Raw genomic sequence first — 26,322 nt, 5'->3', positions numbered from 1 at the left:
TGATCTTTAACTTTGAATTGCAAGGCTTCAACCCGACATTCCGCCAACCTCCATTGGATATGATCGTTGAAGCTCTATTCTATCCATCCTCCAACACGTTGTTTACCTAGAATAAATACGAAAATACAAACACTAGACAAACAACATTAGTTATAAATTATTTGTTAAACATCATCAAAACAAAGAGGATAACAACACGTACTTCAGTGTTTTGAATGATCCCCCGAGTGGATATATTTGCACTCATATCTCACATTTAAAGTGCATGTGTGGCCCAGAGCTACGTATCCAAGTGTGCACGCTAGTTTTGTACAATTGACGAATAGTAGTCATCATAAAACTAGTTTAATTAGGAAAAAATATTTGATGCACTAGGCATGTTTCACATTTATAAAATTGTGATTAAAGTAAAAAAAAGTTCAGTAAAAATTGTTTATACCAACCTATATAGTAGGGAAACTAACGTTAACTATTGCGATGTTAACAAATTGTTGCTCCCTGTAGAGCCAGCTTATGGTAGTCAGTTATGATCAATAACTAATTAGCTGCAAACTATCAATATAGATATATTTCCAATGGATATGAACGCTGGCATTCTTATGATAATGATCATATATAACCATAAATCGGGGTTCGTCTCCTTCAAAATCTTCAGCTCACTTGATCCGGGAATAAACTCTTCATAGGGTAAGTCTCCAAAAGGAAGACCCGAGACATCGAACAGTTCATGCAGGGCAAACCCTAGTTCTCCTTCCGGCGTGAAAAATGTACAAGTCTCCGGATTGTACCGCTCTAGAATGACAAAGAAGTTATAAGGGCTAAGAGCGATACCACATTTAGTAGCCATAATAGGGCAACCAAGCCCAGATTGAGCTAATGGCCCCTTTAATTCTGCCAACACGAATTCTGTCATTCGTGCCCACCATCCTGCCTTAGCAGAATGTACCCATCCAGGAGCTCTAAATACTGAAGAAGGGAATTCTCCTTTGGCGGCCAAAAATCTTCGCATGAAGGTGTTAGCTGTGCTAGTCGTTTCTCCTAAAGGATATCCCCGCGAGAATAAGCAGGGTTCTAAGGCCGACACTTGTCGATTATAACCAACGGTATGTACGCCCTTGTGAGTCAGAACCCCAACAGCTACCCCATCTTGCTCTCTCACCAAATCCCAATCCTTGTGGCGGGGAACAGAAGCACATTGGTAATAAGAGATAGGAAACATCATGTGCATGTCAGGGAGGAAGAGGCAACGATCTCCGACTTGCCTTAGCCACTTGTAATGGCCGCCATGCACGATCTCTTTTGAGATGGTGACACGATCCCCAAATAAAAAAGCTGGTTTGGTGAGCTTCTTGCGGGACTCAGTCTCAAACTTAGCGTCCGTGACTAAAACCCTAAGTACAGCTGGACTTGGATTCGAGATCAGGGCGACACGATCCTTGTCGGAGTCCTGAAATATCGGGAGTTCTTAACACAGATTGAATTGCATATTAAAATCCACGCCGCCCTCACGCCCAAAGTGGTGACGAAGATTGAGAGGTTCACGGGTGTAAGGCACTGCAAAGGAAAAAAAATAATATTCAATCAGTCAAACGAAGGGAACGTTATCCAATATCCTTACCCTACGCACAGTTCAAAACTGGTCGAACTCTGCGTTAAGCTTTCGAACGCACAGTTCAGATCTGGCATTTAAATTTCATTAACGCAGAGGTCGAACTCTGCATTAAGCTTTCGAACGCACAGTTCAGATCTGGCGTTTAAATCTCATCAACGCCAAGGTCAAACTCTGCCTTAAGCTTTCGAACGCACAGTTTAGATCTGGCGTTTAAATTTCATCAACGCAGAGGTCGAACTCTGCATTAAGCTTTTGAACGCACAGTTCAGACCTGGCGTTTAAATTTCATCAACGCAGAGGTCGAACTCTGCATTAAGCTTTTGAACGCACAGTTCAGACCTGGCGTTTAAATTTCATCAACGCAGAGGTCGAACTCTGCATTAAGATTTTGAACGCATAGTTTAGACCTGGCGTTTAAATTTCATCAGCGCAGAGGTTGAACTCTGCATTAAGCTTTCGAACGCACAGTTCAGACCCAGTGTTAAAATTTCATAAACGTAGGGGTCAGGCCCTAACGTTTCGAATTCAAAACGCAGAGTCTCAACTCTGCGTTACAATGTCAAAACGAGTCATCTTCCTCGTTTGCAAGAAGCCATCTAGGGTTTCCAGAAAACTCGCCGAAGCAAGTTTGACGGCAATAAGGGGCGACACTTACCACCGACGAGGGGAGCCTGAGACGGCGGTGCTGCTGCAGCGGAGGATCTTGGACGAGAAACGGCCTTCTTTTTCGAACCCATGGAGGATGAGGATCGGAGAAGATGAACAGGGAGCCTGAGACGGCGGTGCTGCTGCAGCGGAGGATCTTGGACGAGAAACGGCCTTCTTTTTCGAACCCATGGAGGATGAGGATCGGAGAAGATGAACAGGGTTCACCGGAGTTAAAAAACGAAGAGTCTTCATTAAAAATCTTTCGAAAAAGAAGAGGCAAAAAGTCGGATGACTTTTGATTTGACCCTTAGCGGTCTATTTATAGATAGCTATGAGCTGTCAAATCGAGGCGAGATTCTAGGCCCAGAATCCCGCCAAACGTGGCATGTGCGTCTGCGTTGCTTGAACTTCCGAACGCAGAGTTCAACCCTGCGTTTTAATGTTTTAGCACAAAGAAATCTACATGTGCGTCTGCATTGTTTGAACTTCTGAACGCAGGATTCAACTCTACGTTTCCATTCTATGACACATGAAATCTACCTGTGCGTGCTAACTCAACTAAATGGATCCCTCTATGTTTAAAACCAAGACATGGTTCCAAATAAATAAAGAGAGACTGATGCCAGCTATCAAGGGTTCTGTAGGCTGTCTAAAAATCACAATAGATAGTTGATCCCCATCAAGCCCCGACAATGGAAGTTACAATCAGACGACTTTCTAATCACTACATCCGCAACTCTACAACCGCTACGAACACGACCTCATCGCTGAGATGATTGATCTTGATGGCTGCGACAACAGCATGACTAATATTATATTAGCAACTATTAGAGATGTTGATGAGCAGTGTAATGATTTCAGAAATAAAAGGTTGGACTTAGCTGGTGAGTTGCTTGGTAGAGAGCTGTGGGCAAATATTTGTCTAAAAATCACTATGGATGATTGATTCCCGTCAAGTTTCAACAATGAAAGCTACAATCAAATAGCTTTCGTGCCGACAAACGAAGGTTGCAAATAGGAGACTTTTCACACAGATCGAGAAGAGTTATAATTCAACGACGCTTCCGATAGCTGACGAAAACTCTATTCAGTGACATTCACAATCAACAGTGAGAGTTACAATCTGACGACTCTCATATCCTATAACAGGCAAAAATCAATAAGCAGTAGCCTTTGCAGTGTTATTATGGACGAGGTTACAAGTCAACAACCTCTCTCAAACGTAGAACTCACTTATGCATTTCTCAAATTCAAAACACAAGGTCCACATCTGCGTTTCCCAAATTCAAAACGCAGACGAACTGTACGTTCTCCAACAGACGTCCAACTCTGCAACACAGAGTTAAAACACAAAACGCACGAACTGTGCGTTCTTCGGCAAACACTCAACACTGCGTCCCAAATCCAGGATGTAGAGTTGAGAACTCGACACACGAGCGGCCTGTGCGTCTCAAATCTCTAACAGAGATTTAACTCTGCGTCTCAAGCCTTGGACGCAGAGTTAAGACCCAGAACGCCAACTGGGGCATTTTAACTTGTTCAAACACAAGCCGAACAGCCTCAAAACCGTTATCCCACGTTCTGAGGGATTTTCGCCCACTTAGGAGCGGATTTAGGGGTTAGTTACACCCCTAATCCCCCTATAAATAACCGACTTACTCAACTGAGTAAGCGGTTGACGGGTGCTGGCATCAAAATCGCATAAGGTTAACAAATCTTGGCAGCTTAACCGCACGGAGGAGGAGATCTCTCTGAAGATCAACAAACTACCTAGTAGTTAGTCCATCAAATCCAAGGGGATCCCTTCATCAGCGGCAAATCAACTTGGCTATTAACCGAATCTTCGGTTCTAACAACTTTGTTATTTAAGAATTGGTAATTAAGCTTGCAACGCAAGTTAATTACATCAAACCAGTTATTCGGTTCTCAACAACTCTCTTCAGAGTTTTCAACTCGTTCTGAGTTCATTAAACTTGTTAAGAGTTCTAAACCGAATTCATCACACAAGTCAATTATTCCTGTGAGATAGGACGGTCGGATCGTCAACGGAGAGCAAGTTCGATACAAGCAATCGAAGGAGGCACTCCATCGCTACCAAGAAGAACCCAGTTTTAAACAAAGGGGAGAATCAAATTTATTCTCCTCTCTTTTGTAATCGGAATCCAAATTGTAATTGATTTTGAGAGAAATACAAGTCAATTTTTCTTTTATTGTCTTTTTACTGCAAATTTCTAACAAACAGGAATGGTATCAGGATATTCGACCCATGGTTATAAAGCATTTCCTTATTGCCATGTTGATACAACTTCGGCATGGTTGCCCTTTAGCAAAAAGATATGTTATTACGGTCATCGACGCATGTTGAAAGAAGATCATCCCTATATGGATGATGATGTTCACTTTGATGGTACTACAGAGCACCAAAAGGCTCCAACCCCCTTATCTGGAGAGAACATACTTGCTCAATGGAATGATTATGAAAACATGACTTTTGGAAAAGTAAAGTAAAGACAAGAAAAGCCACAATGATGGAACAAGAAAGTATTTTCTTTGAACTATCGTATTGGGAGACAAATATAATGTGTCACAATTTGGATGTCATGCACATTGAGAAGGGAGTATCTGATCACATACTTAACTTGCTCCTTTGTAAAGATGAACAATCGAAAGATAACCTACAAGCTCGGAGTGATCTACAACACTTAAACATTAGAAAAGACTTACATCATATACCTTAATCAAGTAAACCAGATAAATTTGTACTCCACAATGCCATTTATCATATGTCAATACTAGAAAAGAAAATATTTCTGAAGGTGTTGCATGAGCTGAAGGTTCCTACAGGGTTTTCAGGATCATTTAATAAGAAGATAAAGATTGTAAAAGGCAAGATCGATGGGTTGAAGAGTCATGATCACCAAGTTATTATGGAACACCTTCTCTTACTATCCGTCAGGGCTTCCCTTACTAAATTTGTTGGTTTAGTGATTAATGAACTTTGCAGCTTCTTTAGGGAATTGTGTGCTAAAACCATCGAGGACAAGGAGTTGGAGAAGCTATAAAAAAACAATTCCCTTTATAGTGCAAGCTTGAGCGGATTTTTCCGTCATCATTCTTTGATATTATCATACACCTGCCTGTTCATCTCGCAACCAAAGTGAGGCATACTGGACATGTACAATATTGATGGATGTATCCTATAGAATTATGTTTTTTTTACGCAACTAATATAACTTTTCTATTTTGTATGCTTTTATGTCGTAATCTAATGTAAGTTTTTGTAGGTGCCTTCTCACTCTAAAAAATTATATTCGAAATAGAAATCGGTTAGAGGGTTCTATAATGGAAGGTTATCTCCTAGAGGAGGTAACAACATTTTTTCCTCGTTATTTGGATGAAAACATAGAGACGAAGCTCAATAGACCTGTGCATATTCATGATGGAACACATGGCAAACCAACTTACACGACAATGGGAATCACATTTATCAATCAAATGCATCAATTTATTCTCCTCAATAGCGTATGCCTTGAAGAAGTTAGAGGGAAGTCTGTTTTGCATTTACTATTATATGTATGTATGTATGAAACAATAGAAAACAATATAATGTTAATGTTAACAATTCATGTTGAGAATAGAATTCATAAGGATGAATTACGTGAAGAGCATCGCAATTGGAGTGATGAACTTCTGGAGAAGCATCATCAAGAAAATTTTTGTGTCTGGTTCAAAAATTATGTAAGATTTTCTTATCTCATATTTCTTTGTCATTGTCTTAATCTATACTTGTATCTTTATATAATTATTGCACAAACCATTTTCTCAGGTCCAAGATCCAAACATAGAATTAACATTATATGAGGATTTGAGATGTCTAGCTCGGTATCCAAACTTGAAGGTTGCATACTACAAAGGATTTGGTGTAAGCGGTCACAAATTTGAAATCAAGGGGAGAGAAGAATCTTGGACCACCCAGAATAGTAGAATGTGGCCCTTCAAGCTAAAAGAATGATTTACTATGGGTATTTGGACAAAGTACTTGGTATCCACTATCCGAGATAAGCAAAACTAGTCTATGTATTTAAGTGTGTTTGGTATCATACGAGAATCGGACATGGAAAGTCTCAGACATGGAAAGTAGAGAGACACGTGAAAGTACCCTAGAGGGGATGAATAGGGTATTTGCTAATCTAATCCGATTACAATGCCAAATTAAAACTTATTAACAATTTACCCAAGCAAATATGTTATCCAACAAGTTATTTGCAAGGATGCGTAATTAAACAAAGGTGATATAAACAATGAGTATAAGATATGAGCAATAAGAGCCAAATAAAAGAGTATGCCAAAAACAAACGCAAACACACAATATAATCACGGAGTTCAGTCACCGTTGACATACGTCTATGCTCCTCATCCTCGAGAAGAATCTCCACTATCAACTCAAATATTTACACAATCGGTTTTCAGCGCTCACCGATAAACTTTATAACTCATACTATTGCAATCACACAATACACCCTCTAAGTGTTGGCCTAGCCCGTGTCATCTTCCTCAAGTGCTTGGATTTACCATCTCTCACTAGGCTTTACTATCAACGTCATTCCTCTTGGAATTGATCTCGTCTCTCACCAACCACTTCTCTTGGTATCCTTGTGTATTACAACGTGTTCTCAACAGTGAAAGCGTAAATACTATATTTGTTCTCTAATACAAAGATGAGAACTCAATTAAGCTCACTCTCAATGTTACAACCCCACAACCCAATAATTATACTATATGTGAAAATACTTAAGCTCAATGGGTGTGTGTGTAAACAATGAGTATAAATAAAATCAAACTCAAATTAATCTAGCAAGAATATATGAAAAACGATAATAATAATTTGCTAGAAGAAAGGAGTTTAGAAAACTTCTCCGATAAACAAGAGAAGTAGAAATTTGAGGTAGAGATCCCCAAATACGTTGTAGCAATTCTTCTCTTGTGAAAATCTCTTCACACAAAGAAACTACACTTGATTTTTCTTTAAAACCCTTAAACAAAACTTATGAAACTTGTTTTAATTTTTTTTCTTGCTTCCTTAGTTACTAAAATGAAGAGGGCTGTAGATATATATAGGAATCCCAAACAATAGCCCAAATCCCAAACAAATCACAAAATCCCGGAATTTCAGCAAAAAAAGAAACTAGCTGTTACAGTATCTCCAATCGACCGATAGACTATGGTCGGTCGATCAACTAGATGACCGTTGGCAGACTTGAAAAACTCGAGCTCATTCGGTCGACTGATAAACTTTTATCGGTCGATCGGTGGGTATACATCGGTCGACTAATACAAGTGTGTCGCTTGGCCGAAAAACCCTGAGAACTCAGATGCTGAAAACATTCTTCTGGCCGGTCTACCGACGGGTAAGACCCGGTCGACCGAAAGCTGATACTTCCAGACACAGGTTTATAAGTTGAAAATCTAATTTTTGAAATACATATAAAAATAACAAATAAATTCCATAAATAGTAAAATTCTGGGAAATGTTTATAAACATGAAAATAAACATGTTACAAAATAAATTTTTTAAATATCATTTTTCGTTTGTGAAAACTCATTATTTTACAAAATCGGTCAAAATACAAAATCTCAAAACACTAGATTTTGACAAAATAATTTCAATCAAGTTTGAAACTCCTTTTAAATGGATTAATAAACTTTATGAAAAGATATACAAACATGTCGTTAAGTCTATAATCCAAAAACGACAATAAAAATTGAAACATGTATGTGTATATATTTGAGCTTTAAGCATAACACATAAAATAAACTCCTAAACTAAAAATATACCCAAGCTAATGATCTCTCGTTGAAGCTCGATCTTGGTAGCGGGAATGAAACTTGATGATGTGTTGACTTGAATGCATAGCTTCGTTCCTATATCCTCCATCCTCCAAGATATCGTTATTTGCGCTCAATGCCATCCAACCTCCATCATAGGATCTTTGTGTAGGATACCTAACAATCAAATATAAACACTCGACAAACATTGTTAGGAATTGTTTGTTAATCATCAAAACTAGATTAGATAGTAGGCTCATAAACATGAGACCTAACAACACGTACGAGACTTGAAAAGATGAATATGGATTGACTAGTGTAAAAACACTAATCTTTTTTAGTTTGAAGACCAACCATATAAACACTCATACTTGTAGACTTTCAACTACAAAGCTAATATTAGGTCATGTGCAAGTTTGTGCATATTGTACACTTGCATTTGCTGAAGCATAAGGAATATTTTCCACTTGCATAAGTTCTATACCATTTTTAGGACATTGACTTTAACTAAATTTGTCACATTTAACTTCATTAGTGTAAAATTATGGGGTAATGTCCTTATGGGGTTAAGTGTAAAAAAATAAAAATATTTTGATGATTTTCTAAAATTCTGAAACTTGTCTGGGATTTTAGAAAATTTGTCGTCTCGTTGAAGATTTAGTGAAATCTATCTTTTGAAAAAAGTAAGAAGATCCAGGTGACAATTTTTTAAATATAAGGCTAATAGCAAAACCATATTAATCCCTTCTTTTTATATAAAAGAAAAGAGAATTAAAAAAATGTGAATATTAGATTCATTGATTATGGATAATTAAAGAAAATTAAAAATATGATAATTTGATTTTTTTTGTTTAGTTATGGATAACTATAATTTGATTAAGATTACTAAATATTTAATTAGAATTAGAATTCTCTAATTTTAGATAGATTTAACTTGATGAATATTCTAATTATAGGCAGAAAATATCCATCATGGAAGAATTCTAATCTAATAATAAAGAAAATTCAAATCCATTATATTTTCATATTTCAGTGAACATACGTATGTCATCGAAAAAAAGTTTTTTTTAGGATTCGCTCTTTGAATCTCTATCGACGACTAAGAATCCTATTAAAACACCCAACCATGTGAACCTCCATCAACAACGGGGGATTTTCATATCATATAGTGTGTTCTGATAGCGCAAGGGGGCCAGTGAAAAATATCATCACTGACCCCCTCCTCATATGCGTACTCTCAATCAACCCCTCAATTTTCCATTAACCTCTTGTTTGGATTAAGGGGAATAAGGGAGAAGGAAAGTTAGAGGAACCATTCATCTTGTTTGGGAACATTTAGGAGGTGAAGTTATTCACCCTAGTTCGCCTTGGTTCACCCCTTAATAGTAGGGGTGTGCAACGGTCGGTTCGGTTCGGTTTTTACCAAATTTTGAACAACCGAACCGAACCGCTTATAAATCAAAACCGAACCGAACTGTTGCAAATCGGTTCGGTGCGGTTCGGTTCGGTTTGATCGGTTCTAACTTCATCAAACTTCTTATCAAACAACAAACTGTGTTAAAGAAAAAAAGATATCAACAAAGTAGGAGATTATGAAGCATTAAACACTGATATAATGATATTGTTTTCAACCCATAATGATTCAGAAAATGAGTTTAGGGTTTGAGTCTTTGACTCTTTTGGGACGAGTCGGGTAGGGTTTGAGATCAGAATGGATAGTATTGCACTATATTCGGTCGGTTCGGGTCTGTTCGGGTTAAAAAGTTTTCAAACCGACCCGAACCACACCACTCATAAAACCGATTTTTTCGGGCCGGTTCGGTCGGTTTTTTCGGTTTGGACCGAACCATGCTCAGCCCTACTTAATAGTATAAAATTTGTTATCCCCCAAATTAGGGTGTAATCAAGGGGAAGGGAACTTACTTCTCTTCTCTTCCCTTCTCTCACCTAGTTTCTCTTAACTTCCCTTAACCCCATTGAAATCCAAACACACCATAAAGTTTATTGTGAATTTTCTTACTCAACAACGTAAACAATTTCTCCGTTGTGCCCACCGACTTATAGTTCTTTAGTAGGCAAAGGCAAAAGCCACCGTCTTTTCTTTCTCTAGTTTTGCGGCATGGACCGCAGCCACCACCTCCACGTGGACAGCAGTCTATCCGCGCGAATCCAAATCCTGCGTCTCCACCAGAAACGACCCGAACCCGATATGGCTCATCCTCGGCCGCCCATTCCCTTCACATTTCCAATTTCTCATTTCCCTCTCTCCTTCCTCTCTCTCTCTCTCTCTCTCTTTCCTTCACCCCCACCGACCATTTCCCCATTCAGAACCCCCACCCAAAACCTAACCCTAACTCCTCGAAACCCTAACCCTAATTCGATGCTCTGCTATCTTCGCTTCTCCAACTGTTCGCGCCGCTGCGGGAGTCGGTGCGGGCTGTGCATTTCGCCGGTAATCTGTCCGTGTGAATCCCCATCGAAACCCTAACCCGGCTCCGTCTTATGCATCGGGGCTTCGGAAACCCTAACCCTAGGCTCTGCTATGTTTCGCGGGAGTTCCGCTGCTGCTGTTGCTGCTCTCTCCTCTAAATGTTGGCGCCGCTGCAGGACGCGGTGAGCTCGTACGCTTCAATTTGTCCGTGTAAATTAGAAAATGGTGGAATTATTAGAAGAAAAAGGTTGCCTTTTGGATTTCTAGTTGGTAGAAATGCACAGAGAAGAAGATGGAGAATTAGAGCACATGTTAGTAATTCAGATGCAGATTTATTGTGCTCGACGAGCAAAGCGCAGAAATTACTGGTCTCTGATAGATTATCCAATGAATTGGTGTGCGAGGAATCAAAATCAGACTCGGTTGAAGAGCCCATTAAGACGGGATCGGCATCAACCTTCACAAACTATCAAGAAGATCCTTTAGTAGATAAACTAAGGACACAGCTTGGATCGATTCATCCGATCCCTTCACCTCCCATTAATAGGAGTATCGTAGGCTTCTTTGTGTTCTTTTTCTTCGTTGGGGTTGTTTTCGATAAGTTATGGACATCCAGGAAGAGAAATAAATCGGTTCGAGATGTTAATCCAGGGACTTGGCCGCAGGTGCCCACGAGCTTCTCATTGTTTCTTGAGAAGGATCTTCAGAGAAAAGAGTCAGTGGAATGGGTTAACATGGTTTTGGGGAAATTGTGGAAGGTTTACAGAGGTGGGATTGAGAATTGGATTATTGGGTTGTTGCAACCGGTGATAGATAATCTTAAGAAGCCGGATTATGTACAAAGGGTCGAGATTAAGCAGTTCTCGCTTGGTGAGGAACCGTTGTCGGTTAGGAATGTTGAGCGCAAGACTTCTCGCCGTGTTAATGATCTGCAGTAAGTTTGTTGGTCGACTCTTATGAAGTTTTACTGTTTTTATGAACAAAAATAAATTCCTGGTAGATGAATGATTCTTAGATCATCGATGATGTTCCAATTTTCTCTAATATACTATTTGGGTTAGCTGCATTTCTGACTAATCCTAAGGTAGTCTAACTTAACAAGCTTGAACTAAAAATCCACTGATCATCCTAGATGCTAAAACACGTGTACTAGAAAATACTTAGTGAAAGACCTTCTCCCATTGTTACTACAGTGGCAGAAAAGAATGTCTCCTATCCTGTGAAACCAAGCAGCTATCAGCAGTTCATGTCCTCTGTGTATTGTGCGTGTGTGTCCATGGGTGTGTCTCAACACCCAAGCTACATCTGTGTGCCCTAACATGCACACACACATGAACACACGAGAGGATGTGTGTCCTTATTGTGTGTGTGTGTGTGTGTGTCTAAAAAGAGGAGATAATGATGATGATTTTTGTCATTTCTTGTAGTCTGATCAAAATTGACACGCATAGATAATAGTAGTCAGATCGTGAATCGTGGAACCTTATATATTAATCAGATCTGCTTTAAATTAGTCAGGTCAAGATCTGCCTAAGCAACAACAAAGCATTAAAGCTTTTAAAGCTTCTGTTGAGAATCAAATGCACCAACAGTAAACTAATGCAGCACTCTTTTGCACTAGCCTTATGGCAACCAGTACTTGCTGCCTAGGATACAATAGAACGTTTCATATAGAAAACTGGGTGATTCTTAGAACAAACATGAAGTGTTATTTCAGAAATTTCAAAGAAAAGGATTAAAATCCCCTTGCAAAAAAGCAACTTAAGATGCGCCTCCCAAGTTGATGTTGTTCTGGGTGATCTTGACCGATTCAGTTGCTTCCGTGGTCCCAGACAATTTCTCTTAATTACTAGAGTAGCAGAGTGTAATGTGAGGTAAAGATGTAAAGAAACAGGTTGTGTACAGTGCATAGGCTGTAGAACTTCATTTAACAGCTGTGCACACTTTCCATTGAGTACATAATTTTTGTGCTTGTGTGAAGCCCTTGAATCGCTGACAGGGTTATGAATCTAGAATATACTTGAGGGTTTCCTTAGGTTTGAGCTTTTACTTCTTTAAAACTCATATCAGATGTTATTTATTTCCCTTCTGTAGTGTCAATATTTTACATTAAATGATTCTCTATTTAAAGATATTCTCTTTATAGCTGATTTGTGAGGATACATGTATTCTTATATGATTATATCAGGTACCAAATTGGTCTTCGTTATACTGGTGGTGCTCGCATGTTGTTGTCACTGTCCTTGAAGTTTGGTATAATCCCTATAGTTGTACCAGTTGGCATTCGTGATTTTGACATTGACGGGGAATTATGGGTAAAGTTACGATTGATTCCATCTGAACCTTGGGTAGGGGCTGTTTCATGGGCTTTTGTCTCTCTACCAAAAATCAAGTTTGAGCTTGCACCATTTCGCCTATTCAATCTCATGGGTATGTTGTAACACACATAAGTCAGTATATTTGGTTTCTAATCAGCCTCTTAACCTTTCTTTACTATCTAGCTACTTTTCGTTAAGCATTTGCACTACAAAATAGTGTAACCTCTCAATTGTAAAATAGGAAGTTAATTCGGCATGTCCTATGTAAAATGTGCTTTTGGATTAATTAAATAAAGGCTTTCAATTAGAAGAGGCTATCAATTAATCATTTTGAAGACCATACTTATTTTTTCCACTTATAATTATACAGTAAAATTCCTGTGTTATAAATTATCAACCCTGCCCCTAGAGTTGGAGTAGTGTCAAGTATATATAGCATTGCTTCCATTGAGTAACTGACTGTAACACAAAGACTGATTTGTTATTTCTAGTGGTTGGCAAAATGTGCTCAGAATTCAGCAAACAATTTTTCTTAGGATGTCCAATCAGAAACCAAATTTAATATGGCACTTCTCCTTCTTTAATAGGTTGTATTTCCATCTACTTCCCTTTTACTGTCAAGTCTATTACACATAGATATAAACATTTGTATTTAACAATCATTTGCTTTTTTTCTGATGTTAATTTTCATTTGTTTTGTTTTGTTTGCATGTAATTTGGGTTCTCCATCTCCACAGCAATTCCTGTACTTTCAATGTAAGTGAAGCTGTCTTCTATCTTCAACTTATTTGCGAATCTTCTAAAATAAGCTATGTTTTTCTAAAGATACTTTTCAGGTATTTAGGTATCGTTGCTTATTTTCTCTGACATGATGCCGCAATTAGCAGTTTGAGGCTGCACTTAGTTTGTTGCCTTGCACTTCACTTGTCTATTTTTCACATTTATTCATGTTATTTTCAAGTATTATATGCATGATCTGATAGATTACATTTTTATACTAATTTAGGAGCATAAATGTGCAATACTTCACATTGACACTTTAAACCCACAGTCATTAGTTGTTTTTTGTGTAAATATGAGAAAACCCCCCTCAACTTTAGACGATTATCAGAAAACTCCCCTTAACTTTTAAAATATCACAAAACCCCCCTTAAGTATAGGATTATCATAACCTCCCACCCCTTAACTTTCAGATTTTATTAGAAAACCCCCTTTAACTTTGAGATTTTATCAAAAAACCTCTCTAATTTAGGGGGTTTCTAATTAAAACTCAAAGTTAAAGGGGGTTTTCTGATAACCCCTAAACTTAAGGGGTTTTTCTGATATTTTGAAAGTTAAGGAGGCTTTTTTGATAATCGTCCAAAGTTAAGGGGGGCTTTATGATATTTACCCTGTTTTTTTCTTCAGTTGAGTATCCCTTGATTGAAGAATTTATAGTATGAATTTGAAAGCCTTTGTGCTCTTAGAGATGTTGCTATGTCAAGTAAGTAATAAACACTGGATGTTGGTCAAGTTCCATCCAGATTGGAGATTAATTTTCATTGTTTGCATATACCAATTCTCACCTATTCAAGTGACATGGTAACTTTTGTTGTTTTGTAATTCTTGTTTTTCACCCTCTTTTCAAATATTTACATTGTGAAATCCATGTTGATCTATGGGCCCATAATATGTGCTGTAGACTTACATTCACACATCTTTAGTTTTAAGCAAAGCTAGTAAAGTGCTTCGGAGATGGTACTCGAAGTTCTGTAAGAGAGAATTTTAAAATTAACGGCCCAAATAGTTCAGTAATGTGCTAGTATTGGGAATAAGGGCCTGAATAGTCACCATGTTCTTTTTGTTGGAGCAAGAATTCCATATAACTATTGGCTAGTCTAAGTCAAAGTAGATTTGGTTGACAAAATGGCTAGATAATAAGTGCCGGAATCTGGAAAAGTTACTAGTTCCCAGCTTGCATGAACATCCAATAGCCCCACTTCTAGGCCATCTTACACGATTTTCTATGCAAGAATCTTCCTCATTCTAGCATTTCGGCGGTAATGCATTATACACTTATCCTATTTTTTCTTCATATTTTTGCATTGCTTTTGGTGATAGCAAACCAGTTGTCTTGTAAATGGATGTAATTCCATTGTTGTAGTGCCCTTTTAAAGTCGATGGCTTCATTTTTATGCTTTTGATATTTCTTACTGTATAATCTTATTTTGTTTGTAAACAAGTAGTTGGTTTCCTTGAGTAGGTTCTTGACAAAGCTTCTCACTGAAGATCTTCCTCGTCTTTTTGTGCGTCCAAGAAAGATTGTCCTTGATTTTCAGAAGGGCAAAGCACTTGGTCCTGTTTCAGATGATCCTAAAGCTGATGCGGTTCCTGAAGGAACTCAAAATTTCGTCGGGGAGTTATCAGTGACTCTAGTTGATGCTCGGAAACTTGCTTACGCCATATCTGGTACCATTCTACTTTCATCTATCTTGCTCGAGTATCTTGTTATTAATTTGCAACTGGATCCTAGAATAAAACAAATCAGGGAAGAAGAAAAAAAAGCTCAACTCCCTTTTTCACAATAGAACTATTTATACTTTTATCTTTTGACTATGAGCTTTCATTTGGTCTACATTCAGTTTTTTAGCTTTTAGAACTGGTGAATCACTAAGTGGAAGTTTATTAGTGCTAAACTTTTTAGAGGGGACATCAGATAAGTATATTTTATTTTATATTTATAAAGTACTGGGGAGCATAATGTACCATGTAGCATTATGTTATGGATTTCAATGGCACTACAATTTGAAATACTGTTTAAAATTTTTATTAATTTATTTTAGTGTTTATAAAATGATGTGCAAAATCTGTCACTTGGCAGGGAAGACAGATCCATATGTTATTCTTAGCCTGGGGGATCAAGTAATTCGAAGCAAAAAGAATAGTCAGACTACAGTCATTGGGCCACCCGGAGAGCCAATATGGAACCAGGTAGCACATTCTCTGTCCTAATCACTATATTGTCTAGTTAATTATTCTGATTTGTTGGACCATTAAACTGGAATGTTTAAGATAAGTACTTTATATTTACGCCAATTGTAACTTTATGGCTTTTCCCCTCCATTAAACAGGATTTCCACTTACTTGTTGCAAACCCTAGAAAGCAGAGATTATCGATCCAAGTAAAGGACTCTTTTGGGTTTGGTGATGTCACTGTTGGCACAGGAGAGGTGAGGTTTTGAAGTTACCATGTTTTGTCCGTGTAATAGGAAGCTGTCTTGTCAAATATGATTATATAGGTTATATACTCAATTTTGTCCTTGTGTGTGCTTGTGTGATTGAATAAGCTGTTTGATGGGTTCTGAGGCTTGCCAGGCTCTTGCTTAGCATATGCATGTGAAATGCCCGGTGATTCTCAACAAAATTCACAGCCCTATGTGGTACAGCTGCAGATTGCTTGTGCCAAATATGTAATATATACGAGAAGAGTCATTAATGCTCAATAATTCTTACTATGTTACCGAGGTACCTCTATCACGAAGTTGTATCCATATCCGACACGTACTTGTATCCAAACTTCATAGACACTCCTTGGCTATATGCATACATTTACATGTACATGTGCCCAAACTTCATAGACACTCGTCGGATATATTCATACAATTACTTAGGCATGTACTCAATTATATGATATATGTATTAATTAAAAACACTTGTCATAAACTCCGGACGTATATCCTACACTTCATGTTCATTTCTAGAACCTCATTAGCCATAGGTCGTGTTTGTTTCAGCCCATATCCAAGTTAAAAACTATGATTTAAAAGGATGGTCTGGTGTCTACTTAAAAACCAAGCAGTTTCCAATTAATAATAATCAACATAATAAAAGAAAATTAAAAGTATGATGGAATTTATATTCGAAGAGCGAATGAATTGGAAGATAATAATGATCTCATGTAAATTATTAATTTCAATATATGTATGTAGCCGTGTCCCTGTATCCTACATTTTACATATTTATTATGTCCCGTACCTGCACCTGTACTGGTACCTGTATCCAAATCCATGCAACCTAGGTTCTTAATCTCGAAAAAAAATGTGTTGTGTCATATGTGATTATCTTAATCTCACACTTAAATTTCTGAGAATGTATCAATGTAAGCCTGTCTGAAACTGGTGGCATCCTTCACATAAAGGTTTGCAAATTGCACCCATAGAGTGTCATCTTTTTGTGTCCATGTAAATATGAATACTCTTGTTAACCAGTGTCGCATCTTACTCTTTTAATAGAGAGTTTTGAAAAAAGATCCAAGAGGCAACATGTTCACCAGTTTCTGATACCATATATTTGAGAGACCCCAATGTTACCACTATTGGCATCAAATTTGAAGGGTTATAGTCTCCTGTTATGGAATATGAGGAACAATGTCCACTTACTCTCTTATAACTTTTCAGGCTTTATAGTGCCCACTTGGGGATCAATCTTTTTGTGTATGCTCAATTTAATGGCAGTTTTATTCCTAGCTACATCTCTTCTTCATCTACATGTCTGGCTAGTTCCAGGATAGCATATCCATCTGTGGAATTTTGTTATATTGCGGTACACCTTCTAGCTTTCTTTTCAAGCTGAATGTTAATAGTAATGCAACTACCACAGTCTTGAATTCAGTTGCATTTGCATGGCACACTTAAACGGCTCTCCCCTTGCCGACAGAACTGAATTAATATTAAACTATTTATTTGCCTAAGTTTATATAGGATCCAACTGAGACTGTAAATGGACGGATGACATGTTATTCAAATTTGATCCAAACACATTACAGCTATCCAATCCACTATTGTCCTGCATGTAAACTGATATATGAAAAATGACATCTAATCCAATAAAATATTATCTGAATTCTGATATTAATCTAATCCTGCCAGAATATCCTAAAAATTAGAAAAACTTCAAAACATAGCTAGAGCTTTTAAATAACTCATCAAGAGAGATACAGTACCTAATTCTAAGGAATATGATTACTGATCTACTACACACATACACTAATTATACTTCACTATATACTATAGTCAATAATAATTACATAATATAAATTAACTATAAGCAGAGGAGATATTAGATAGATGTTGACATGAAGTGAATTTAGATAGCTCGAAAATTCATCTCAAATTCAAATGCACTTTGGCACAATGTTCAGCCATGGACAGGGGAATACTCATAAAATATGTCCTTGTGAAGAAAAGACAAGATGGACACTGCTAAGGACTATATTTTAATTCTATCTAGGTATAGTTCTATCTAGTTATACTGTTTTCTTTCATGTGTATATAACTTTACAAGTAAATATACATCAATATAATATGAGTTGTTTCATTAGGACTTGAATGAATTAGATTTTGCAGTCTTATCAATCTCATAGGCTCAATAACCTTGGTTCAACTGCTTCAGAAGAGGTTGATCCCTTCTTTATGTGACAGTTCCCTTGCTGACTGTATATATTTGTCTTTATTGTGGGAGTACCATTGTTTATTTCATGCTAATGACAATCTCATTACTTGAAGTTCTTACCCCAGCATTATATGTCTTGCATGTCTGTTGAGCACTGGAAACGTCATCAATTAACAGAAATTTGAGAAAAACGATCATGTTATTTTGCAGAACTATGCTTTCTAGGAATTAATAGAGAGTCCATGTCAAACCTAAAATGAGTTCAGGGTTCTCTCTTTTTATAGGTGTATATTTTATTATTTGTATTTTCTCTGCTATGTATATGATGACTTGTATTCTTGTTGGTGTTTCTATTAGATTGAACTAGGCTCTCTTCAAGATACAGTACCAACAGATAGAATTGTGTCTTTGAAAGGTGGCTGGGGATTTTTCAGGAAACAATCATCTGGAGAAATATTACTACGTCTTACATATAAGGCATATGTTGAGGATGAAGAAGATGATGGGGTAATAAAACTAGCTGATACTGATGTATCTGATGATGAGATATTAGACTATGAGCAAACAAACAACCTTTCTGGAGAAAGCAAATTTGAAAAAGAAAGAGAATCGTTTATGGATGTACTAGCAGCTTTGCTTGTAAGTGAGGAATTTCAAGGTATAGTAGCATCTGAAACGGGATTTTCCAGAGCTTCTGAACAGTCTAGATATCCACTGTCCTCAGTTTCAAGAACAGGTGGTGACAATGTAGAGAATCTTCTTGTATCTAAAACCAACTCTAGAGGTCCAAGAGGTATTGCTTGCATGAGGCTCTTTTTTAAGTATATATAGGTACCAAGCAGGCCGGACTTTTCACAGTAGAGTTATATTCATGAAATTTTAACTTTCTGTCTACAGATTCCACTTTAATATGGCTTGCCGTGGTAACAAGTGTAGCCGTGCTGATTTCTCTAAACATCACCGGTTCGAGTATTTTCAATCCATGATGTCATAAACATGCCTTGCTTTGCTTGAGCCAAGTAAGTTTGAATACCTTTGCTAATTTAACATTCTTCAGCTTTGTTGTGATAGGCTTTAGTGACTTGTGATTGGTTGTTATGTCAACAATAAATTTGCATTACTTACTTAATGTATTTACTTTATTGTTGAAATAGGAGGAAAAAAAACAGTCCTAAAGTTAGTTTTGTATTTTATTTTATGCTCATTTTAATTGTTAGTATCTAATTGTATATCTACTTGAATTTAAGAATATTCTCAAGAGCAACCATATTATTTAAATTTAAAAATTTTCAACCATTATTTTTCTTATGTAACATTGTTGGTACTATGAATTGTTTGTGAGTTGAAAGATCTTTTATACCGCAATGTGGAAATCATGAATTACTTCTTGAATTTCTCGTTATCCTGTAGTCTAAAAGGCATAGATTTGATAGACCTTCCTGCCTTGAGCTAATGTTAAGCTAGGAAATTATTTAAGCACAAGTTTGGTTAATCTTAATAAGAGAATGAAAGGTAATACATCTTATTTTTAATGTTTAACAGTTTCTTACATCCTGGTTTTGTAGATTGTTTTTATTTTGATATCTGTCCCCTCAAATTTTATAAATGATATATGCTATTTTGTTGTCAATTCATTCGTTCAAATTTCTATCAGATTCACTAACTGTAGTTGGGTTGAGTGAGAGTATTCAAAACAGAATTACCCTTTTAATTTAGCGACGGTCAACCCCTACCTTCTCCTCCCCTCTCAAAAGAAAAGGAAAAACATTGTTGCCCACAGAAATCTTGAAAATTTAATTTGAAAAATGGAGATGATGATGCATGAGCTATGGCATGAATAGGAGGCAAAACAGTAAATGATTAAGTTTTTTTTTTTTTTATACAAAAGAGAGGTATTAGTAGCGATTAGCGATATTCGAATGAATATAACGATGTGTAGATAAGGAGCCCAAGTAAAAGGAATAAACTGTGTGATAGACAACACGAAGGGCTACGCACCGGTGAAGACGGTGGCGGAAACGGAGATCGGAAGTGGCCGGAAAACGCGTGCGAAGTTGGCACAGTGCTGCTGTTTTCAGCGAACTGCTTGCCGTCGATCGATGTTTCGGACGATACCGAGAGAGATAGAGAGTGAGTTAGAGTGTGATACAAATTGGAGGTGATAGGAAATATGTAGATCTACTCACCGGAGAAGAAATCGACGAAAATGGAGGTCGGAGGTGATCGGAAAGTGCGTGTGAAGTCGACTTGCTATTTGTTTGTGGTTTTTTTTGGGTCTTGAATGAAATTCTTTAAAATGTGATAGATCAGCCAATTCTTTGTCATCTTTCTTTTATGTTGATTATATTTTGAGTAGACTAAATAATGAGTGCCTAAGTATTTTTTGGAAATTTGTTTCAGATTGCTACTTGTATGTGGTTTTCCTTGGGTTCAGTGTGAAATTCTTCAAAAAATGATAGATCATCCAATTTTTGTTGTCTCTCTTTCGCGTTGATTATATTTTGAGTAGAATAAACAATGAGCACCTAAGTATTTTTTGGAAACTTGTTTCAGATTGCTAATTGTTTTGTGGTTTTCCTTGGGTTCTGTGTGATACTCTTTTAAAATGATAGGTCATCCAACTTTTGTTGTCTTTCTTTTATGTTGATTAAATTTTGAGGAGAATTGTTAAAGGACCCGACCACTACGCCAAAATTCGGAAGTTGTGGTGAGGGTTGAAGGTTATAACTTTTATAGTCTAACATGCCCCAGCTAGTTGAAGGCCCTTTTATGGGCTGAAATTTGGACTCACAGAGCGATATCTTTTTTTTAATCCGCTTTAGAAATTCGTGGCCAACAAGATTTAAAATTTAGGTGGCTTTGATACCATGATAGGAATTGAGAATATTGTATTAGCGTCTGATAATCTTATCTAATTAACATGACCTTATATAAGCTATTACAATCAAACATGTGTGCTATAATCAAAGAATATTCCAAGTCAAATATTCCTGATTATGAACGCATGTGCTATAGTCAAGTCACAATATACTATCAATGACATTCTAACATTCATTCTAACATTTCAGAGCCTACTTCTTGATTCTAGAGGACTTCTCCAATCTTCTAGACCTCGGGGTCGTTGAGGGGGTTTTGACAAAGCACCATTTCTGTGCTTTTCCCTCGGCATATTTGATAAAAATGTTGTCTTCGTCACTTTTTAAGCCAAACCGATTCTATTCTCCGTCCATTGTCAAGCTCCTCCATCTTGTTGACGACCTTTGAAAGTCCCATCACCATTATATTCAGTACTTCAACTTTATCTTTTGTCAGAGTCTTTACAGCTTACTTTACGATCATCCCATGGGACACTGAAATTTTCTCCATGGTTCTGACATCAATCACTGAGATTTTCTTCATGATGAGATCCTCCTCACTACATTCATGATATCAACTTTTGAGTTCTTTCAGGTCGATGTCCCGGAGATTCCTATCGTTCACCGTCAATCTCATCGTCACTCGGTTTTCTTCATTAATGTCCCTGGGCTCGTACCCTTTGCCATCCGATCTCATTGCTATTGGATTGTTGTCCTTTGCTGTTATGTATCATTCGTCATCTATATCATCGACTCAGGATCTTTCATCAAGACTCCAGATGGCTAACATTTTGACACTGCTCTTTAATCATGGAGATTTTTGTATTTTTCATTTCTAAACTCAAGCTTGCTCCTACTTGAGTTTGAGAAGGGATGTTAGAATATCATTATTACAGATATTATGGCTTGCCTGTAGGGCATGTGTTGACAATCAAGGATATCTAACTTGTATTATTCCTTGATTAATTTATAGCACGTGCTACTCTTTGATGATAGACATGTGGCTTGATTATAGCACGCATCTTTGATTGTAATGGCTTATAAAAGATCATGGTCATTAGAATAAGATTATCAAATATAACATTTTCAATTTCTGTCAAGAATAGACTCTTGCAATTGCCAACTCAAACTGGCACTTTTTGTTTTGATGAGAGCTGTGGAAAGTGAAAGGAACAAGCGATAAGTCGAGGAAATATTGAGGGGTTAAAGGGATCTGTAGTTGAGGCGAGAATGACACTTGAAGAGGGAAAAACCAGGTTTGAGGGAGCGTTAGAACATGAACGAAGATATGTTGGTGGGTTTTAAAGAGATCATGGAGCATGGACTCAAGTGTTGGGTAGATTGCTGGCTGTTGGGGAAGATGGGGGATATGAGGACGATGAACTGAGTTTAGGTTTCTAAACGTCGGATTAAAGTTGGGTGTTGTTAAAATTTAGGTTCCAGCTGGCTTTACAGTTGAGATTGGATGTAGTTAATAAGAAGGATGAGTTGAAGAATTTCGGAGCTAACACCTAAATCTGACAGAGACCCTAAGGAAATTTCTCTACAGTGAGAGTGAAATTAACTAGAGGGACGAAACTGGCGTAGCTTAAATGAAAAAGTAAAAGATAGCAATTACGATTTAGGACACTGATGTAACATTATGACTAATTTACAGGATCGGTATCTAAAGTCGAATATTTAAACCAAAGATCATCATCAACACTTTGCCTTGAAGTCTTGGCTTTTTCATTTGCACTGTAACTGCTTCTAGTCATATTATAAATCGTACTCCCCATGTTTGCATTGATAGGAGGAGAGAAAAAGATGACGGAGAAAGGTTTTTTTTTTTTTGAGGTGCTTGGAGGAAGAGAGTGTTTGTTGTATGAGATTAGGTGATCTCTTAACAGTAGTTTGTGTATTATCTATGCCTTCATTTACTGCTGGATGGTGCTTTTAAGTCTTGCCTCGATATTCTATTTCTAACTGAATATGTCTTACCCACCTCGAATGCTGGCAATAAATGACAACAAAATTAATCTATAAATTGAAGAATTTTTGAGCTCATCCGGGCACTGGATACCATATCAAATAGTGGTGTGTTGTTATAGGCATCTATCTCTCCAAGCAATACATAGTCTCTTTTTTGTATCACAGGTGTCAGCTAGTTCAGTGCCCTGCCATGCTATCATTTTTTTTGAGATTGGTGCATAAATGCAGTCCTGCATTCATTTGTCAGGTTTAATTTTAACTTTTGATGGAGCCTGTAAGTTCACATGCTCATAAAAAATATAACCCACCTTTGAAATTTCTCAATGAGATTCTTCAACTGTTCTATTTTTCAGCCTCAAAGATATCAACTGTCTTGGAAATCTTTATGCTCCTTTTTCATAACTTTCTCTGATACGTACATGAATTCAAAATGTGGAAGTCATTCCAGCTATGCAGAACAAGTTTGAAAAAGAGAAGTTGAAGTGCAGTTCGTCAGTGCCTGAAATTGGTTCTATATAAGACTAGGAACTTGGTACTTCATGATTCCCATCGAATCTGTCCTTTATGACTCACCTTTAAGAAGCATGATCTCCAACACCATCTTGTAAAATTTTATTCACTCTCATCAATCCACAAGCTTGTATTCCTACCTTAAACCTTAGGCATGGAAGGGTTTTACCTTAGGCATGGAAGGGTTTTACGTAGAGAACCATCAAGATCTCTTATCTAGTTCGTTTGAGTGCATGCAGGAACTTGGTTATATAGGAAGACACTTCATGTCTTTTCAGTCCATATTAGTACTTGTTAGAATTAATACAAAACTATAATTTTTAATCCTCACCATAACTTTGGAGTTTTGGTGTAATGGTTAGGGACTAAATTTGAGATGGTATCAAAACAACCCAGGTTCAAATCTTATTGTCCACGAATTTAATGTGGATTTTAAAAAAAAGTTTTACCGCTGCATGAGTCTAGGTTTGCAGCCCATAAAAAGAGCGCTCTACCTGCGAGGGCATAATAGAAGTGATATGAAACTATAATCCTCAACCACCACCATAACTTTAGAGTTTTGGTCTAATAGTTGGAGAGACTAAATTTTAGATTGTAGAGAAATAGAAAAAAAGGCCAAGAAGATATATTATTCATCTACTCTAACCTCTCTTAAATAGAGGTAAGGAGGATATTATAAAATAAGTATGAGATAAAATCATATCCAATCGCATCCCTAATATCTCTCAATCACATATTCCTAATATATTATTCATACTATCATACATGTCCAGCTTATTACAAATATAACACATACACTCTAATCTATGACGATGCCTCAAAATAATCTTGATCTTCTTATCTTTCATCTTGATGTCTTCAAATTACCTGATCCCCTCTAGGGCTCCACCAATCAAATAATCCTTTAATGATCCAACAACAAATGATCATTTTTAGGATCCAACAACAAATGATCCTTCCTTGAAGGATCTAACAATAAATGATCATTCTTTAAGAATCCAATAACAAATGATCCTTTCTTGAAGGATCTAACAACGAATGATCCTTCTTTTAAGGATTTGACAAACAAATGGTGGAGTTGACGTTGGGCTCAAGCAAAGATCGACAAGGAGGTAAATGTCGACAATGAGGACGAAATCGAATTGTCGAGATCTAGGCGAGATCAATCATCAAAGGTGAGGATTTAGGGCATGAAGGTGATTAATGGTCCTGATGAACAGCAATTCGCGCTGAACTGCACCGCGATAAACAATACTCATGTACAGCATCTGCAATAAATAGTAAGGCGTGGCAAACTGTAAGATGGATGAATAGTATTATTGATGAATAATACTACTGCCGATGAGCAGTGCTCACGGGTCAACAACACTATTTCGCGAAGTAGCGAGATTAGTTCTAGGGTTTTGCTGTGAACGGAGGTTGTGAGTGGTAGAGCGGTGCATCAATGTTAAATCTGATGGCGAGGCCACCGAGGGGAAATGCGAAGTTTTAGGCAAAAACCCCCTTGGCGGCTCAATGCAGAGGAAGAAGAAAGAGGTCTCTCTAGGATCAAGAGGATGACTCTGATACTATATAGAGAAATAGGAAAAAAAAGGCCAAGAAGATATATTATTCATCTAATTCTAACCTCTCTTAAATAGAGGTTAGGAGGTATGAGATTCCAATCATATCCCTAATATCTCTCAATCATATGTTCTTAATATATTATTCTTAGTATTATAGATTTCTATAATATATTCCTTAACACAACTGACTATCTCAATTGACTTCCAGTTCAAGGCAAACTATATGCATACATAGTGACATCTTCACTTAGTATGAATAAATTTAAAGCTCACGCTTTTTCTAAGAAATAACAAAAGAAATAGTGATAGCTTTATCCTTCAATTCTACAGTTTTCTGCCTACGTGATATTCAAGCTAGTTTCAGTAAAGAATACAATGTCTTTATCAGAACCTTTTGGTTGATGGTGGTGTATATAATTCGATATACTTATTGTTATGATGGTGTTTGGAGCAACCTATATAGTACTAATATTTATTTTTGACTTCACATTTGTAATCGATATAATTTTTTTATTGACAAGTCATGTTCCTATATTGCAGGCCCACAGATAATAGTAGATAGGGTATCCTACATCTCTTTTTTGGAATTTATAGCGCATTGGTGATAGAAGAGGAAGTGCTTGTTGCGGCATTTTTGTTCTTTCGCCTTTTAATGTCAATAACCCCTTGTATCATATTAATTTCTCGCCCATAATTTTGTTATCTATTGAATTCTTTGATGCTGGCCCATGTGCGTTTCTGGCCTCATTGTGTCATTTTTCTTTTCCAAGATTACTGTTGTTCTGTCAGCTGAAATTTTCTGAAGATGTTCATGCTATTGATTGTATGATCTTGTGTAAATGTATTTTTACAAGTGGTGTTGCAATAAATGATGTGTGCAATGTCATTGCTGTTGCAAATTTATTTTGTATGGTTTGATTGTCAATAATGATGCAACAAACAAGAATATTCATGTTTTTTCAAAAGTTACTTTACAGTGTCAATGCGACAAGTTTGATTGCACATTATTTTCTGACTTTTTGGTTGCCATTTGTATTCAATTTAGCACAATGTCAAAGATGTGCGTCGACTTTGTTCAAACTTATCTACCATTTTGTATTTATGTCTTACTATAAGAAAACTGATGGTGACTGGCATCGGATTTATCTGAAACATT

General features: G+C 37.0%; 1 protein-coding gene across 1 annotated transcript; it reads left to right on the top strand.

Moving 5' to 3' along the window:
- On the top strand, positions 10,305 to 25,918 carry LOC109834439 (tricalbin-3-like). Its single transcript, XM_020402460.1, has 9 exons — positions 10,305 to 11,451; positions 12,706 to 12,947; positions 13,573 to 13,591; positions 15,078 to 15,283; positions 15,696 to 15,805; positions 15,946 to 16,044; positions 18,623 to 19,058; positions 19,163 to 19,284; positions 25,707 to 25,918. The coding sequence occupies exons 1-8, from the start codon at positions 10,676 to 10,678 to the stop codon at positions 19,249 to 19,251; spliced, it is 1,977 nt and encodes a 658-aa protein (XP_020258049.1). The 5' UTR covers positions 10,305 to 10,675; the 3' UTR covers positions 19,252 to 19,284; positions 25,707 to 25,918.

The sequence above is a fragment of the Asparagus officinalis genome, chromosome 3 (genome assembly GCF_001876935.1).
Source record: "Asparagus officinalis chromosome 3, Aspof.V1, whole genome shotgun sequence".
NCBI classification, from domain to species: domain Eukaryota; kingdom Viridiplantae; phylum Streptophyta; class Magnoliopsida; order Asparagales; family Asparagaceae; genus Asparagus; species Asparagus officinalis.
Note: the sequence above shows the minus strand (reverse complement) of the source record. Positions and strands in the feature narration are given on the sequence as shown.